The sequence below is a fragment of the Motacilla alba genome, chromosome 6 (assembly GCF_015832195.1).
Source record: "Motacilla alba alba isolate MOTALB_02 chromosome 6, Motacilla_alba_V1.0_pri, whole genome shotgun sequence".
Classification (NCBI taxonomy): domain Eukaryota; kingdom Metazoa; phylum Chordata; class Aves; order Passeriformes; family Motacillidae; genus Motacilla; species Motacilla alba.
The window spans coordinates 7,831,313-7,850,546 of NC_052021.1; the positions used below are offsets into that span (position 1 = coordinate 7,831,313).

At 45.1% G+C, this 19,234-nt stretch overlaps 1 protein-coding gene across 1 annotated transcript; it reads right to left on the reverse strand.

Moving 5' to 3' along the window:
• Window positions 1–10,721: 10,721 nt before the first annotated feature.
• LOC119702862 (protein NDNF-like) lies at window positions 10,722–18,695 on the reverse strand. The gene is made up of 4 exons (XM_038141499.1): window positions 18,257–18,695; window positions 15,997–16,192; window positions 14,181–14,305; window positions 10,722–13,197 (listed from the first exon to the last, which is right to left on the reverse strand). Exons 2-4 carry the CDS (start codon window positions 16,182–16,184, stop codon window positions 11,846–11,848), a joined length of 1,665 nt encoding a protein of 554 aa, XP_037997427.1. The 5' UTR covers window positions 16,185–16,192; window positions 18,257–18,695; the 3' UTR covers window positions 10,722–11,845.
• Window positions 18,696–19,234: the final 539 nt, after the last annotated feature.

Consider the following 19,234-nt stretch of genomic DNA (forward strand, 5'->3'; position numbering starts at 1 on the left):
CATGCTGAATTCAGACATAAGCACGGCGTGAAACGACCTGTGGACTTTCACCTTCTTTGCAAGATGTGTGATTAAAACAAAACTTAACCCAGAAACATTCTTAACTCGGTGAAGAATATGCTGTTGTTGACCTGGATTGACACACTGACCCAGTACAGTGGGAATAATCTCTGACAGTTTATGTGGCTCTTTAGATGATGTAATAAATTTTAGCATGAATATGAAATATTGTTTAATGTACAAATGGGTTCCTCGTGTTTTTCCCTTAGAGGTTTTATGAGTTCTGGTCCATTGTTGTGAATATATCATTGCTTTTTCATCTTGCTGTCAAGTAGAATGGCTGGAGAGTCTATGATTCAGGCACGGTATGAAAACACATTGTGTCCAGGGCTCTGGGGCTAAGGATTCCTGTGAGTAAGAACATGGCAGTGGACTCAGTTGCTTAGTCAGATGTATCAGCAATGTGCATAATGTACCAGTGTCCTGGTGTTTATCCAGCTGGATGAGGAGGTTGTCTTAAAAAGCAATCTGCATTCAATAATTTAAAAAATTGTCAACTATTTGGTATATTTTCATTTTGTTATGTAAAAAAGATACATTTCTTTTCCTCTCTGACAAATGAAATAAGCTGTTGCTGGAGTTTTCTGTAGAGCTGGAAAGTAAATGTACCTCTAATAGTTTATGGTGGCTCGAAATCAGCATTGGTAGAATGCCTAAAAATTCCTGCTTCCTGTTGAAAGTACATTCAGCACACTGGGACACATTTGTCTGGATGTGATCTGTGGGTCTACTTTTTTTATTTACACTAAATTTGCAGTGATTCCTGTTATTTCAAACCACATACACCCACACAGCTATGGTTACTTGGAATCTGTCTTTGACTGGAATATATCAGGAGTAATTGGGTTGGTATGCCATCTTTTGTTGATAATTAGAAACTCTTGGATCTGACACAAGAAGTTAACAAATTCCCTGTACTTAGCCGTATGCTTTAGAAGTTCTTGCAACAGCAATTTTCAGGTCATTTGTCTGGCTAGAACTTGAGAAGAAACATATGGCTACTGCTTATGTCCTGCGTTATTATTCTTAAGAGTATTATTTCATAAACAGAAGACAGCTCATTAGCTAGTAAATTATTCATAGACCTTGCTGGAATTGTACCAGATAGCACAGGGACTCTTGAAAGGGTCTTTTTTTAACAGCCCACATTTGGAATTGTCTGGGCAGAAATATATTTTTCTTTTCAGTAAGACAAATAAAACCCCACAAAGCCGTTCATCTCAGTTAAATCCAACTGTATGGCAATTTCATGTTGAATGCTTCTCATGTATGATTAAAAACCACTTGCTACTAAATCATGGCTGTAGCTGCAGCTTGCATTCTGATGAACTGTGCATCACTTGTAGTAAGGAATTAAAGAGCTCGTATGCATAGAAAGAGGACTATATTTAATTAGGACTATATTTAATTAAGACTATTTCAGATCCCAGTTCCAATGATGTTTCCCGGTAATGTTCAGATATTCTCTGGTGCCACCTAATGGTAAAATTGTCCAGTTACTCTGGACTGAGGATAAACAATGGGTGCCCACCACATTTATTGCTGTACTTAGGCCCATTGGGATCAGTGTTGTGGCCTGAATATGCATGTAATAAAAAAAGGCTTCTGACCCTAATTGCTTCCAGTCAAAACACTTCACTGCTAAAGGAAAAAGTACAGTAAACCCTTTAGTACTTCCTTTAACTGTCCTAACTGAACTGTTTTTTAAAAGGTTTGGACACAAGCCTGAACCAAACCAGCTAGAGCTTAAATCAAAGCTGTATTCTGACAGTAACCCATAATTTCCTAAAAGCCAAATGCTGTTCACCCTTATTCTACTGGGAATGCAACATTCAGATTTGTGATACAGCTTTGTGTTTATATGGTTTTTTTTCTGTATTCTTGCCACAATGCTGCAATTTCCAGGAAATGGAGAGATGCCTCTCTGGCTGTGGGAAATGCAGTAAGGATGGAAGTGAACAGTGCCCCTCATGCTGACCCTTTCCCTAGCCCCCGAGTGTTGTGGATGGCTGCAGTGAGCACACCCCACAGGGCAGGCAGGGTGCTGAAGGCCAGTCTCTTTGCCTGCCCATAATAACCTTTAAGGCACGTAGATCTGGCTCCTTCCTGTCTGCAGGCTGTAGGTAGCTTTCTAGTTTCCCTTTTAAAATTTAGTCTTTCCATAATCTTTTTATTTCCATTTGCCTACCTTTAAATATGCTCTAGCAGTGGGAAGTGAGCGTGTTTACAGTTTTACCTGAGGCCTTGCTATGACAGTTTGCTTTCTTTTCTTGGAGTGGGTTGGGAGCTGTTCTGTTAGGGAAGAAAAAGTAACTTCCTGCTCTAAATAAAGTAAAAATGCATGTGAATACTTAGCTCAGTTGGTTTGAGCCTGGTGCTATTGATGCCAAGGCTGAGTGTTCCATCTCTGTATGGGCCATTCACTTAAGGGTTGGACTCAATGGTCCTTGTGGGTGTTTTCAGAATACTCTGTGATATTTTATCTCAAGTCAGTAGGGAAAGTAACTCTAGTGAGGCAATAATAGATGTAATTCTATTATTCTTATAAGAAGCTGGTGGGAGGGACAGTGTAGTCAAAAGATGTTGCAAAAGAACTACTTAAATGAGCTATTTCACAATCCTCTGGAAAAGAATGTTCGGTATGTTTTGACTGATCAATTCTGTTATCACACATTTTCTGAATACCTGGTTTAGATGGAATTAATCGGGTTGAGGCAAATAAACAGCAATACCCTAGAGACAAGGAAGAGTTTTATCCAAATAGCTGAAATATTAGGTTTGCTGCCAATTTCTGAGACTCAAAAGGCTATTGAATAACATAATTGTCAGTTATTCTAGTCAGAACTGTCTGTGCCCAACACAATGTGAGCTGCAGATTTCTACTCTAATGTCCTTTCTAGCATCAGACTTCCAGTTCTGAATCACCTTTGAATTCCATTGTGGAGTCCTTTCTTCAAGAGCAACCACTCTTGCAAGTGAAAACCATTTGCATGAGTGGGAGTTGTGATATTGCTTTTGGAGAAGCTTCATTTCCGAGTGAGCTGTTCTGCTGCTTAGCTGTAGATTAGTTGCATTTTGGAGCTAGAGTTGACTGCTTCTTTGTGGAATAAAATAAAACACCTTTCTGCTTTCTCCTGGATATTCTAGAAAAGAAAGCTGTTGTACATGTGAATAACATGGATAAAGCAGTCACTATGAAAGTGGCATTTTTTTTTCCCTTTGCATAAGCAGGACTAGGGAGGAAAATATTGTGGGCCAAATTGTTTGCAGATGTAACTGTTGTGGTTTCATTGAGTTACAGGCAGATTTGAAAAGATTTTGTCCCAATAGGAGATAATATGTGCAAAACACTGCTGATGGTCTGGCCAATTTGTGGGTTCTCAGTCTGAGCTGAGAAACTGGCATTCTTTTTTTGAAAATCTGGCTTTGAGGACACCACCACGTTACAAAAGCAGGGTTTGGCCCACATATGCAACTAACTGCCTGAATAGAAGTACTTTCTTTTTTATTTTTTTGGCCAACCCAATAATAAAATTGTGTTTCCTTCCTTGAGTTGTAGATAAAGAAAAGAACCCTTTTCTGTGGGTGGCTGGCTCTTGTCCTCAAAGGCACTTGTCACTGACTGTAGTGCTTAATATTGGCTCCCTCTTTGGCTGGGATTCTTCTAGAGGAAAAAAGGCCAAAGAATTCAAGTTAAGCTTTCCACCATGTACAGAAAACATCTTAATCCTTCCTGTTTGTCATTGTAAGCAAACCGCTCTTGCTTTCATGATCCCTCATGACCTGCAGCTCATAAGCCCCAGCCATGGGTAGCTGTCAACTCCAAGTGCTTAAAAGTCATGAACCTGGCCCCAAGTCATGACACTGAGGTACTGTTAAGCCAAGTAGCTCATGCTTAGGATCACTTTCTGTGTGTCAGGAATGGAGACAGGAAAGAAGGAATTAACTCCCGAATTGTGGGAGTTCAGTGGATGAAGCCTCAGGAGATGGGCACTTGTCAGCACTGCAGTCAATAGCAACAGTTCTGCTCTAACTCTCTGGTTGTGTTTGCAGCCTTGGGTGAGGCAGATCATGCCCTAAGCTCAGAGTGGAGCTGCATTTCATCTCTTTAAAACCATCACCTGCCTCCACAAAAAGTGTGGGACTCAGCACTTGTATTTCCTATCTTTAAAACTGAAATTTTTCTTAACACTAGTACCACCTCAGCTGTGCTGGCCAGTACCACTTTGGGTGCCGCTGGGCTGATGTTTGAACTATATATCCCAGAGGAAAATGAAAAGCAGGGAAGCTAGATTCTGGCTATTTGCTTTGAGGCCCTGTTTGCGTTTTGTGGTGTTTTTCATGTAGCAGATATGTCAGATGTGAGATCCAGGTCTAACAGCACATTACCTTGACAGTGGACTGTGTGGTTATTTTCAGAGGCCTCTAAAGGAGACTCAGATTGAGAATTTCCTTAGGATCATAGTCCTGGGGCAGAAAACACACTGCATGCTGGGCTCTCCTATGAGTCACAGGCTAAAGGAATACTAGGGGCTTAGTGGGTTTGTGTGCTGGCAGAGAACCCTGGAGACAGAAATTAATCAGTAGTGAAGCTCAATCAAATATAATCTTCTTGCTGCTGGAAGGAGAATGAAAAAATTGCTGGTATCAGTTACCACCATGGTGCTGGTGCCTGGAAAATGCTGTGGGAAGGGCCAGGACTGATGTGTCTCACTGGCAGCCCTTATCAAGGCTGCTGCAGAGCCCTTCTGAAAATGAATGTCATTCCAGACAAATCTGTCCAGGCAAATAGGCTTCCTGTCCGTAGTAGGCAACTTATAAAAATGTGAGCTGGATGCAAAATGTGGATCCAGGTTTGGCCCTTCGTTTCCTTAGAAGCTTCTAACAAATTTGAATTTTACCTCATTACTTTCAGATTCTTCATGGTTTTCTTCTGCTTTCACCCTGGCTCCTGGAGGTCTCCCTTCCTACTGAGTTGTGCTTTCAGAGCCAATTACTGTGCGAGTCTGAAACAATCTTTTTGAACCTGAGCTTCTGGGCCACCTTGTCAAAGCCCCTGTTGTGTCACTGATATCAGCACCTGCAAAAAGAAACAGCATCCCTGGCTCTTACTTCCTTGGTCCCTTCTGCTGTCAGCCCTGTCCTTGTTCACATGCTTTTATGAAGTGGAGGTGGAAAAGTAGAATTTCAGAGAGCTTTCCTCAATGCAAAAGCAGTATAGATCAGGGTCTGCAGTTTTTTGGGGATGGCTCCTGGCCCCTGTAAGCAAATCCTTAGTCTCTTATAGAGGCTACAAGGTCAGTGACCAAATTCCTCCCCAAAAAGGGCCCTGACAAATTGCAGTCTGTTTCCTGTGTCCCGGAGTATAGATAGGGCATCCAGCTCCAATGGGAGGTCAGTCTCTAAATGTCGGTGAGTCAGGGAAGTAATATTCCAGAGAATGTCCCTCAGTACAAGGGCACTGCAGGAGAAGAGATGGGGTGCCTGGGATAGGAGCTTGCTGAGCAGATTGAGCCTGAAATAAGACTGCCCACCTGAGCATGATGAAATGTGTGACTGTCCTCAGTACCACAGTGTTTGTTTTATATGAGCTTTAGCCCATTAGTGATTGATTTCACATCTCAGAGGCAGTGGGAGTACCGGTGTTTGGGTCCTTTTAGCAAGTGCTTGTCTCTTACTATTCCTTCTCTGTTAGGATTTACACACTTTATTTTAACAAAAATTCCTCAAGCTTGGAAGACGTAAAAGACTAAAAAATAAAATGTGAGCTCTTCGGATTTTTCCTTCCAGCTGTTCCTCCTAACAATCTTACCAGAAAGATGCTTGACTTGTTAAATTTGCGGAAACATTTGTTGCTGATAAGCCTTATCGAGCACACTCTGTGCTCCTTCTGCAGCCGGGGAGTGCCCTCTGGTGTTGGCAGTTCTGGTGGCAGCGGGGTGTTCGGTGTGCTGCCCGGGCTGCTCTCTCCGGTGGCAGCACAGTGTCCGGTGTGCTGCCCGGGCTGCTCTCTCTGCTGGCAGCACGGTGTCCGGTGTGCTGCCCGGGATGCTCTCTCTGCTGGCAGCACGGTGTTCGGTGTGCTGCCCGGGCTGCTCTCTCCGGTGGCAGCACGGTGTTCGGTGTGCTGCCCGGGCTGCTCTCTCCGGTGGCAGCGGGGTGTTCGGTGTGCTGCCCGGGCTGCTCTCTCTGCTGGCAGCGGGGTGTTCGGTGCGCTGCCCGGGATGCTCTCTCTGGTGGCAGCGGGGTGTTCGGTGTGCTGCCCGGGCTGCTCTCTCTGCTGGCAGCACGGTGTCCGGTGTGCTGCCCGGGATGCTCTCTCTGCTGGCAGCACGGTGTTCGGTGTGCTGCCCGGGCTGCTCTCTCCGGTGGCAGCACGGTGTTCGGTGTGCTGCCCGGGCTGCTCTCTCCGGTGGCAGCGGGGTGTTCGGTGTGCTGCCCGGGCTGCTCTCTCTGCTGGCAGCGGGGTGTTCGGTGCGCTGCCCGGGATGCTCTCTCTGGTGGCAGCGGGGTGTTCGGTGTGCTGCCCGGGCTGCTCTCTCTGCTGGCAGCGGGGTGTTCGGTGTGCTGCCCGGGCTGCTCTCTCTGCTGGCAGCGGGGTGTTCGGTGTGCTGCCCGGGCTGCTCTCTCTGGTGGCAGCACGGTGTTCGGTGTGCTGCCCGGGCTGCTCTCTCTGCTGGCAGCGGGGTGTTCGGTGCGCTGCCCGGGCTGCTCTCTCTGCTGGCAGCGGGGTGTTCGGTGTGCTGCCCGGGCTGCTCTCTCTGGTGGCAGCGGGGTGTTCGGTGTGCTGCCCGGGATGCTCTCTCTGGTGGCAGCGGGGTGTTCGGTGTGCTGCCCGGGATGCTCTCTCTGGTGGCAGCGGGGTGTTCGGTGTGCTGCCCGGGATGCTCTGCTGGCAGCGGGGTGTTCGGTGTGCTGCCCGGGATGCTCTGCTGGCAGCGGGGTGTTCGGTGTGCTGCCCGGGATGCTCTGTTGGCAGCGGGGTGTTCGGTGTGCTGCCCGGGATGCTCTGCTGGCAGCGGGGTGTTCGGTGCGCTGCCCGGGATGCTCTCCTGGCCGCGGGCCTGCCGGAGCCGCAGCAGCTCCAGCCCCGGGCCCTTGGCAGCCCAGGGTGCTCCGGGCCCATCCTTGACTTACATCGCGTTTCTGGGCAGAGGAGCAGCAGCGAGACACACTCGTTGTTTGCTTCTTCTAGTAAATGGATCTACTTTTTTACAATGCTTTTGTTTAATATTCCTTGGCAGGCTTGTCCAGGAAATCCCTGGACCCTGTGCAATCCCTGCTGCTGTGCAAGAGAAGGACACTGACCTGGCTTTGTGGCACTGTTGGTGTCTCAGCCCTGCACGTGCAGAAGAGGGAACACTGATGAGTAGCCACACATGGTTTGCTCCCCTTCTGCCCTCAAAGCCACCATCTATTTTGTTTTGCCTGGGCTGGTTGTTTTGCTGAATGACTAATCAGCTGCCAAGTCATCCATTTTTCTCTAAATGCCAGAGAGCTTCATCTGCTCTAACAGCACCTGAAAGCCTTTGGCATTTTGGGGTCACTGGTCTGTACTTGCTGCCAGTGCTAATGCTATTTGATTTTCAATGTTAGATTTTATGCCTTGTGCAAAGCTGCATGTGGCCAGGATGTTTAACTGCAGTGTCCATGGCTCATAAATTCTTAACCCACAAAACCCAACAGGGAATAGTAAGGAAGCCCAAAATGAGGGTGGTGTGTGTGCATGTAAACCAACACTTGAGCTCTGTGTCTTTCAAAGCAAATAATGAGCAGGATTTTGCCTCTGCACCACAGGCCAAAGTAGGAAGACCATTTTAACATCTTGTTTAAGCTAGACGGGAATCTTCCAAGTGGGAAAGCATCAGCCAGAAAAAGCAATTGCAAGATACAAAGTTGAAATTAAGCTTTTTTTTTTTTTTTTATTTTAAAGCTGTGAATGCGTCCCTGAATGTGGGTAGATAGGGAACAATTTATTAAACTACCAGGTCCACTTGGAAGGGTATTTAAATTTATTAGCAAACTCAAAGTAACAGGGAATGAATGCATGGGCTGTTACATACAGGAAAAAAAGAAAGGAATGAACATTATACATGATTTTTGCTGTCAGTTAAATATTAACTCATAAATGCCATTAGTCCATGAACGCAGTGTCTGAAACCTCTACACTGATTTTAGACAGCAGTATCTTTCTATGTGTATAAATTAGACAAGCAATTGTTATTGACTTGAGTCACATTTCAAAGCTCCTATCACTAGCAGTTCTATGAAGCACTGAAAGGTGATGCTGAAGAGCCCCTCATTGTTCTGGTTTATGCCCAGCAGCAGCACACAATGCTAAACTAAGGCCCATGCTCTATTATTTCACTGTTTCCCATACCAACACTTCATTTTGCAAATTCTAGTTTTCATTTGTGAGGCTGAGCCCACTGGGAAAGTGGATGTGGTGTTAAACCTGTTTTTGCCTGCTCTGCTTCTGGTACCCTGACCCTCACTTCCCATGTGCAGGGGGTGTCATAGCAGTGGGAGCAGTTCTGTAAAAAGGCTGGGAGCCAAAGCATGGCCTTTGATCCCAGCTGTGACAGGAACTGATGTACACTAGCCAGGGGAGATACTTTGGCCTGGTAATAATGGTGATGGCTTACTTTAAATGATCCACAAGACCAAACCATTGCTCTCAAATGTTCTCCATGACAAGATCTGTCTGTGCTTCTGGTGTGACTCAGATTGAGCAGGGATGGGAAGCACATGGGAAGAGCTCATGGAATTTTAGGACAGGCTGAACTGGAGGCATTGACCCTCTCTAAAAAAAATCGAGCAGGAAGGACTGCAGAAAGCATGAAGACAAGAAAGGAGGTGGCTTGAGAAGTGCTTTTGGTCAGACATGGCCTAGTGGGCCAGGACTAGTCAAATTGGAAGGAGGGGAAAAGGAAAGATGCCAAAGAGTTTTGAAAAAAAAGGACTTGTGGGTGCTGAAGATGGGGAGCTGTGCACATAAGCAGCTGCCTGTGTAGGGGAGGGAAGAGCACCAAGGGTGTAATGCAGCACCTTTGGTTTTGCTGTGGAGAAGCCTTTGAAGCCTTCAGGACAGCACTGAGCCCCAGCTCAAACCAGTGCACCCAGAGGCCACCTCAGGAGCAGGGCCTGGTGAGCGAGTTTAGTGCAGGTTTGCAGCCTGGTGCACACAGGCACAATCACAGTGGAAAGCTCAGTGGAGAGGAATATTCCCTGCTGCTCCTGGGCTCTGTTACAGAGCATGGCTGGCTGCCCACATGAGCAAAGTGGGCTGCTGCCTGGGGGCAGGTACCTGCTCTGCTGTGTCAGAGGGGATGGGGTTTGACAGAACAGCATGTTCCTCTCTGCAGCTGAGTGTAGGGGCCTTGGCTGATGGAGGGCCTGGTGTGTGTGGGAGGAGGCTCCTTCTGTGAGTGAGGGACTGGCAGCAGTGGTCCCTGCCCTGCTTGGCTCCCAGCCTGGGCTGTAGGACCAGTAAGTTGTGCTCTTCAGAGCTTCCCACTGGGCTCTGCCTCTGCCAGTCCTCTGCATGGGGCAGTGGCCAGGGGGAGGAGTGAAGAGCAGCTGGTGAATCTGGGAAGAGGAGAATCTCCTGGATCTTTTCTAAGTCCTTCTGAAATAGCTGCTCTCCTCCAAACCAGAAGTCCTTCCTTACAGGTTCTTGACTGTCAGTCAACTTGGTGCAACACTGAGCCTTTATTTCTGTGCTACCTCTGACTGCTCAGCTCTCTGCCCTCTTTCAGGCTCTCCTATCCTTTCCTCACATCTCTTGACTACAACTTTAAGCCAGGATACTACTGAGGAGCCCGAGGCCAGTTGGATTGTAAAAAACCTGCTTTAGTAGAAACACTGGTGCTGGTCAAGGTGCCAATGTATCTTCTTCCAAAAGACTTTTTTTGTGGCATTTCTGCACAGAGGGCAAAAGCAGGGGTTAATGCTCTGCCAGACTGAGGGCAGGGGATTAAGAGTATATTGTATCTGCAGTTAGACAGATCTTCCTGTTCCTCAATTATAGTTATGGTTGTTATTACAGTCAGTTGTAGGGCATCTAAGTGAAATTCATCCACAACATAAGTGCCTGAAATTGAGAAGGAAGGCAGAAAACATTGAGATTTCCAAGTAGAGATGACCTCTGTTGCTCTCTGAGCTCAGACTATTTTTGGCAGGAGGCAAATGAAGCGAGGGCCTGCCTTGGAATGAAGGCAGAGCAGCTGCCAGCCCCTGTAATTAGCCAAAAGGCTGTGGAGTGTGGACAGGAGGCTGCAGAGCACGTGGCTCCTGCTGTGGCACTGCTCAGTCCAGAGCAGCGCCTGCAGGAATGCAAAGCCCAGCCAAGCCCAGATACTGCAGCTGATCCCTGGGGAGGCCTGAGCCCCTCATCTGGGGCTGAAGAGTCACAGAGTGCCCTGGACAGGGTGCACAGGGCTCAGAGTCTTTGGAGCAGGAAACACAACCCTTGTCCTGCACATGGGACTGATCCTTCCTTACCAAGGGCCTCCAAACTCTTGGATGGAATAATTGCTCAGAATAAACTGGGACTTTGATGACCCTAAATTGCAAGAGAATTACTCAAATACACAGTAATGGATTTAATAATTGATGTATGTGTTTAGTGTAATTGCAGAGGAAAAAGTATTACTACAGGCAACATTTCTCTAGCAACCTCTTAGTGAAGCTATTGTATCTCTTTGTATGTAAATTCCAGGCCTACCAAGAGCCTACACACAAAATACTTTCTACTGATAATTCAAAATGAATCTAAGGGAGTTTATGAAGACTTAATTTTATTTTTTTTATGCTGTCTCATGTCATATATGGAAGGTAATCAAAAGGAAACAAGACAACCAAAATGTTTTTGTCAGAATTTTTACTACAAATATTTTCCTTCCATGATATTTAGTAGGAAAACCACATTAAATTTTTCTCAAAGCAATGTATTCATTGATATGAGCTGGCTTAAGCATACAAAAAAGGAATATATTACAGTCAGGAATCACAGAGTCATAGACACGGGCTTGATATCAGAGGTTATAGATGATCAATCTTTCCATGGCAAGATTCCTCAGTTGCTGCTTTCCTCTGTGGGCAGTAGCACAGCAGTGTATTTGTACACTCCTGAGAAAAGCCAGAGCCAGTTCCTGGCCTGAATTTTCTGTTTCTAACCAAGCACAGTTTCTCTGTAGGAATGAAACCAAGCAAGCATGCAGGTAATAGGGGAAGATGTAGTTCAGCCTGCTTTACTCAATGTGGGGAGCTATACATCAGTTCCACTGCTTTTTCAATTTCTTTTTGTTTCCTTTCTTGTTCAAGCAGTGAGGAATCTGTTTCTCAAGAGCAGTCTGATTTGTGAGGTCTCTCAGTTCCTCATTAGCTGCATGAGTTACAGAAAGTGGAAAACTCTCTGGGACTTGAGAAATGATGTGTGCTTCGTGTGAGGCATTTCCCATCACTTTTGTGCTGGATTTCAGAAACATTTTAGGTAACCAGTCTATTTCTCATGGGTACTCTTGGGGCATTTTATTTCCATGTGTATGAGTGTTTCACAACTCTGTTTTTAATGTTTGAATGAGACAAGGAAAGAAAAAAAGCACCCCACCTTACACAGGAAAGAAGATGTGTAGTCATCTAAGATGTGTTTTGCTGTAGAATCTTGTAGCTTTAAATTTGTTGTTTTTTCAGCATAGTTGAAACTGCAGGGGCTCTGACTTGCATTGGAGTAGATTTTGATAGTACCTGCATTCACTCACTTCAAAACTTTCATTCAAAACCTTTAACATTTTTTCCTGGTCTTCACAACTTTGCTGTGATATCTGACAGGGATGCCAGACGGCCCAAAGAGATAAACATCAAACAAGTAGAGTGTCCCTGCCTCCAGCCCTTTGATGGTCTCTGTGGTGACAGCTCGCTGGAGGTTTAGATCATAGAAGTACTTGCAGAGCACTTTCTCTGATTTGTGCCGAGATTCAGGCCCCGAGCACCTGTCTGCACTCTGCAGCTCCCTCCAGATCTGATCCTCCTCAATCCTTTTTCTGTACACACAGTACTTGCTCTCCTCTTGTGTTCCCAGCCAGGCAATGGTCACAGACCTGCATGTTCTCAGTTTACTGAAGGATTTGATTTTTAAGCTCTCTGGAAGAAGTGGGAATAAGGGCTTGTGGAAATGGGGGAATGCCAGTACCTTCACAGAAGAGTTAGATTCCTCTGTGGACCTCAGCTGCACTGAATAGGTGTCCAGCAGCTTTCCCTTCAGGGAGAAGTACCTCAGTCCTGAGAGGTTTTCTGATGCCACTGTTTTGCCATTCCTTGTTATGTGAACCCGTATTTGGCCCCGACACAACTGAAAGGTGAAGTGAATTTTCTTGTGCCTTGCCTGGTACTGCAGACTGTAGAATTTCTGCTTTTTCCCATCCAGGACCACATGAATCACTTTGCCATCTTTCAGCTCTGTCACCTTGGGCTCGGGTTCTTCCAGGGTCCTGGCAAATGTCCCGGTGTATGCGGCGCTGGCATTTGTGAGGAGGTTGACAATAAAAACATCAAAGTAATACTGAGTGCTGGGGCTGAGGCTGGGCACTGTGTACGTGTTCTTGGTGCCCATGCACACCTGCCTGACTTCCCCGCTGCTCGCTTTGTTGATGATGCTCAGTTCACTGTTGGACAGTATCATCACCTGCTGCGGCTCCAGAAGGTATGGAGAGAGGGACAGAGCTAGGGTGGGGGGCAGCTTCATTCCAGAGGATCTGATGGCTGTCTCAGCAGCACACAAGCTCTTGTAGTTGTGCTTTTCATTAACTAGGAGACAGTACTGGATGCTCTCCCTGTGCTGCAAGACAGAAGGGCTGTGTTTCCAGGCCAGAGTCACCGTGGTGTGGCCGATGCCAATCACATCTATGCGTGGATCCCCTGGAAGCTCTGGGTAGAGGTGCCCAGAGGTGGTGTCAGTTGTTAGGTACACGGTAATGTGCGTGTCCCTCTCTGTGGATAAGAACTCCAGCAGGTAAAGGGCAGAATGGGAAGACATTCCCATGTAAGTCTCTACAGAATTTCCCTTGTAGTTGAAGATAGTGGACACCATGCTTGAAGCCTTGTGAGATTTGGAGACCTCTTGTGTATCATGGTCACCTGCAGGCAAAAGGCAGACTCGTAACTTGTGCTTTATTTCACATCTTTTAAAACAGATCATGCAAGTTTTACTGTTAGGGAACATTATATTTTCTTCTTGAAAGTGGCAATTATAACTAAAAATATGTTTTACTAAAAATGTTGCTACTGGCAATTTATTAAATTAAAATTTAAGAAGCTTTTATTTTAGCAGTGCAGCTGTAGAATTATGTTTTCAAAAATACTGTAATTATGAAACCACAACTTGCAAAAGCTTGGCTTGTATCATGCCTGATGGCCCTACAATTTTCTTCTTCTATTTGCTGTCTCTTAGGGTACTTTAAGGAGACTCAATATTGCTGTGATGGGTTTTTTCCTTTGGATCAGTTTTAGGCCATTGTCTCATGAAGAGGGAAAACTTATCAATTCAAAGGAGTGTAATTTGAACTCCTCAGTCAGGTGTACCTGCTTGACAAGTCAGGACTTATTAATGGCAGCTTTTAGATTTTTAGTTTGAAAAATTAATTCAAAAAAATCATGCAAGAGAAAGGAATTGCCTTTTAGAGTAAAACCAATATAGTAGCCACTGCTATGGTAGATGCGGCAAGAATAAATGCCTAAATCTTCTCTGCTTCGTGTGGGGAGCAAATAGTTGTCTCAAGTGACCTAAGCCACAGAAAAATAACTGAGACAGCAGAAGGAAATTTGGACAAATACCAAGAGCTTATGAAGTTGGTCTGTTTGTGCAGCCTAGAAGACCTGCTGTTGTTCACAAACATTAACTTTAGATGTAGACATTTTAATATCTAATCCTTAATTTATTTGTGTTGAGGGCAAGATCTGATGGGTTTCCATGTTTTACCCATGGAAACTGGGTCAGTCCATGGCAATTTAAAGGAGGGAACCACAAAGTGTGTAGGCTTGTGGGAAATCTCCTATAGCACAGTTATCCATGAGTAACTTGTGCTTTCTTTGCCTCTGCTTAGGCAGCCTGAAGGCCTTACCTGGTGCTGCTTTTCCTGGGGGAGACCTGTACACAAGTATGCTCCACTCAATGGGAACATCACAGGGAGTCACTGTTATCGAGAAGGGGGCAAGGGCCCTGCCCTCTTCCAAAACAAAGTAGTACCTGTAAATGTGAATAGAAATAGAGGCAATGCATCTGGGAATTCGGGTTTACCCAAAACTCATTGTAATCACCCCTTCTGACATGGGTCACTTCGCTCTGGGTAGAAATGACTCTTCTCTGGGGTGCATCCACACAAAGGGATGATGACTGTCTGCAGTCTTAAGCTGCGGGAGGAGAACAGGCTGTGGGGTATTTTTTTAATCTACATATATTTGCTGAAAGATTTATCCACTTAAGGCAATATTTTTCCCTCTGAGTTTTTTTCCATGCTTTAGGTGAGCGTTTTATCTCATCCTTAGCTGGTTATTTTGGATGATGGATGTGATTTAGCTGACTGCCTCCTCCATAACCCCCTGTTGCCAATTCTGCCTTGATTGCCTTTGTGTCAGAGGCTGCTATATATGAGTTCCACAAAGTGTCATCAGTCTCTTTGGTCAGGTTTTGATTCCTGCCTTGAAAAAGCCCAACCTCCTGTCTTGCTCTGTTTTATTTCTGTTGGTTTTATACAGGCTGTATAATGTTTGGACTTGGCCATATAAATGTTTGGATTTGGGTGCCTTGCTCTGCACTTCAATGAAGGCAATTGGCAATCCAAGAGTTTTTTTGTTGTTCACCACTGAGACAAGCATAGTCTCTGTGGATAGACCCTGTCAGCCTGGAGGTGTGGTTTACTTTCAGGGTATGGCTCCTAGGCCAGAGTGGAGCTTCACTGGAATCAGTTCCACGTTCTTGAGTCTTTTACTCTCAGCTAAAATTTGTCATTGCTTGTCTTCCTGTTTGGATGACTGGGGTTCAGAAGAACCTTCCTGATTGTGCTAAACTACTAATTGCAGTCTTGGTGTTATGCCACAAGAGCATAGAAAAACTCCCTTTTCTTTGTTTCGATACCCCTTTGCTCTTTAACTAGGAGAGCTCCTAGTTCTGTTTTCGTGAGCATGGTCACATTATATAACATGTGCCGTGTTCCAGTTTTTCTGTGCAGTGCCCATGAAGGCTGAGCAATCTGGCTCACCCTCTGCTCCATGACCACTGGGGTGCGTGTCAAAATCTGTGTTTGCTGGTCTCTGTCCAAAGTGCATCTCTTCCCAAACAAGCAGATTGATCTTTGCTACCCAGATACAGTGCCACTTGTAATATTTAGATCAGCTACATATCTAGGTATGGCAGAAGACTTTGCAGATATTTTGGAAAGGTGAAGAATGAGGAGTTTCCACATGCAAAGCACTTTTGATCTTTGTAAGTTGTACTGCCACTCAGCAAAACCACTCTTTCAGAGTGCAGGACAGTGGCAGATTTCCTGATAAGAAGTCTGTGCAACTATTCTGTTAATTTTTGGGGTAGTGAATTTGCTAGGTAAAATGTTTGTATCCCACCATGAATGTAGGATGGCTGCTGTCTGCAGAGCTGAAGCTGGGCTGTTAGTGACACAGCTGTTTGCTGCTGGAGCCCGCCCGTCCTGTATCAGTTCTGCTGCTGCTCTGACAGCCCAGAAAGCTGCTAAAATGTGTACAGGAATCTAAATTTCATCAGATTCTGGGCAGTGTAATGACCCTTGAGGAGTGGGGCATTTTTCTGGCATTTCAGTGTGCACTGATAGAGCCCTGCACACACACAGGGATTCTTGGCTTATCCTGGTAGTGTGCAATTCCCAGTGGCACATCTGAGAATAGGAGTGGCTGATTTGCTCTTACCTTTTGGGTATATCCTTCAGCAGGTGAATTGTAGTTTCCTTACCATCTGCAAGTATCAGGGAATGGTAGAAATTGAAGAGATTGCTCTTTAAGCTCTCTTGGGAGCTGGTGGTGGGTGCTTTTATAGAATGGCACAAACAAGTTGCCGTGAGAAGATGGAGAGGAAGATAAAGCCAGAGCCAGGACATCTTCAGTACTGCAAAGTGAGATAAAAAAGTGAACAGAAATGGCTGTCATAGGAGAGAAAGTAATGTGGCCCTCTCTTTCTGTGCCTTTCCTGGTATTTGGTATAATCCCAGCAAGCCAGGCATTCGCGTAGTGCAAGTCTCCATTTTGCTGAATTCTTCAAAGTTCACAGAAATATTCCTCTGAGGATCTCTCTGCAAAGATTCAATTGCAGAAACTGCTATGGAGTCTTTGATTAGAGAAAAAAAAATGTAGTCAATGCTGCACAAGTGCAACATGACAATTATTTAAAAAAATTACTGCTATCAGAAGGAGTGGAAAATTACATTTAAAAGATCTTTTTCTAGTTTGTGATGTTCACTTACTAAATTTCAAGGCTGAGCTATTTGTAATGGAACTGTCCCTTTAAAACTCTTAGGAGGTCCCTATGTCCCAAACCCTGCTTCTGCTGTTCTATCAGAGATCACCGAATTTTTTATTCATTTTTATTTAGTCCACTGGGACAGTAGGCATGTGTAGATAAGAGGATGATTGTAACTTATCCAGAGCTGTGTAAGATACTGTTTGGTCAAAGGTGGAGAACCTTGGGTAAGAATCCTTGAACTGGTACTTGGATTTTAAGCTCTGTGGATCTCATTTGGAAGGAGGCTTTATCACTGTAGGGCAATAATCTCGATCTGAGATTTTTGTGTTGCTTATCATTCTCATACCTGCATCACTTCCAGACTGTCTCAGCATTTGCTGCTCACTGGAACTGTAACAACTGTCTTGCACTCACTCTGGCAAGAGATTTTTTAAAAATTCACCTATTTTTTCCTTTCCTGTAGTCCCATTTTTCAACAGGCCTTATTATGAGCTTGGAATCTATGAAAGAAAAGTGCAAAACCAGTCCTCAGCCAATACTTTCATTATTTAAACTGCTGTGGGCATTGCCCAGAGCTACACAGAGGAGGAGGCTCCAGTTGGGACAGGAAACTTTGGCAGTGCACTCTGTGCAGTTATTGATTATAACTTACAGCTCCTTTGTCTGCCACATCCAGTTTCAGAAGGTATGAAAGTGGAAGGGGCAGAGACCTTCAATACAGGTGCCAGCTGTAGCTCAGGGATTTGGAAAGCAGAGGGAGCTCTGTGTGCAAGATCCCTTTTTTGAAGAAAAAGTAGCCCATTGCATCCTACAAGTAGCAAGGAGTAAAGATCCTGTTTAAATCTGATTATTGGCTGGGTGAGGGGAGAAAACATACAAGACAAAGGCTCAGTCCTTTGTAATTTTCAGTTCTTTCTGAGATCTGCTCTTTCCCCATAGTGCCTGTAAAAATGTGGACAATTTTAGGCAGCCAAATCTCCAGTTCAGGACACCTGCTGTCCATTGCAGTTAAAGTGACTTTATGAAAGGACCCCTTCCTTTTTAAATCCATTTCAAACATGCATTTAAATACAGCATTGAAGCCATCTGTAGGTTTTATGTACAAAATCTGGGATTCCCATAGTCAAGCACATCCTTAGTATCAGTGAGATGATTATGGAAATTATGGTTACCACGTCATCTGAATGCCCCTCTCAACATCCAGAAAAAGTTGATTTAGTCTCTGCCTGTTTGTACTATTTTAGCACTTTGTTTAAGCCTGCATTCAACCACCATCTGAACAAGTTGAAAGAATAGATAAGATTTCCATATCAATTCCATTTTAATGCTCTTACAACAGAGCTTTTCCTCATGACTCTGAGTCACTTTGCCACTTGGTTATTCCTCTAGTCTAATTATAGCTTACAGATTTAAAATAGAACCCCAAATATGTTGCTTTACCTTTGACAGTGGAATCTGAGTTGCTCTGTGCTTTGGAGAGGATTTAAAAAAAAAGTCTTTCTGTTGCTTAAATGACAGGATCTTGCAAACCACACTGATACCACAGCAGCTCAGCTTTTCTTGTCCAGGAAAACAAACCAAGTGATCAACAAACCTATAATCAGCTTATCCCAAAGACAGCATCATCCCAAAGGCTATTTTCACTCAATTACACAAACAATATATTCTCAGACTATTGGAAATATGTTAAACAAAAAATACTGTACTTACCTATTTTGTTCCTGGCTAGATGATCCTCAGACCACTAGCTTTCTTTGCCAAAAAAGCATAAAAGAACACAGGCTTTTCAGATCTCTGTAGGCAGATGAAAATCAAAACTGTGCAACCAGTTTAACAGGACAGAACTGATTTTTCCATATGGCTCCTGAACAGACATAGCAACTGAAATGCTTGCGGTCCTTCAAGAAAAGTGAAAACAAAACCCAAAAAAACCCCAAAGCCACAACAGGATTTTGGTGCTTTCTTCAGTTGGGTGTTTCCAGAGGTTGTTTTAAACTTGCCCAGCTGTGCAATCTCCAGGTGCTGGTTGCTGTCCCCTCAGCTCCTGGGGCTGTGCAGCAGTTGGGGCATGCTGCCTGCAGCCCAGGAGCTGCTCCTGCACCGAGTGTGAGCCAGGCTGCTCCTGCAGTCTAATCCAGCACTGCCTGCCCAGGGAGCAGCCCTGTGACGAGGGGGGTGAGATGGAGAGAGGAGCAAACACTGTTAACCCTTGTCAGCCCTTCATCCAAGGCAGCCAGGGGTGCACCAGTCTCCTCCAGAGAACTGCTTTTGTGTTAGCAGCGTGATGGCCCTCCCAAGGAGTGTGTGATCTCCCTGCCCTCAGCTCTGCAGAAGCTCCAGGTAATTTCAGGTGTGCTGAGTTTCTGCTGGGGTGCTTTATGGGCCCAACAAGTGCTGACCTAAAGCAGGGAAGGCAAAAAAAAAAAAAAAAAAGCTGCAAGGGAGAGAATGCTCTGTGTTTTTAAAGCAGACTGGAATTAGCAGTCCTTTGAAGGCTGTCAGAAATCTCCTGAATAGAGCTGAGCGGTTTTCTGGGCTTAGAGAGGCTGTGTAAGAAAGAAACTCCCAAAGTGTCTGGGCTAGGGGAGCATTTCTGTGGCTGAGGGAGGAGGCAGCAAAAGGGTGCATGGGAAGTGGCTCACTGCAAGCCAAGCACTTGCTTGTTGGGGCTACAAAGCAGTTGTAGCA

Coding starts and splice junctions, on each gene's coding strand:
- LOC119702862 (XM_038141499.1), bottom strand. CDS start 16,184: ATGTCCTGGCTCTGGCTTTATCTTCCTCTCCATCTTCTCACGGCAACT. Junction 14,306..15,996: donor CTGAAGGATATACCCAAAAG/GTAAGAGCAAAT, acceptor TCACATTTACAG/GTACTACTTTGTTTTGGAAG. Junction 13,198..14,180: donor CCCAGGAAAAGCAGCACCAG/GTAAGGCCTTCA, acceptor TTTTGCCTGCAG/GTGACCATGATACACAAGAG.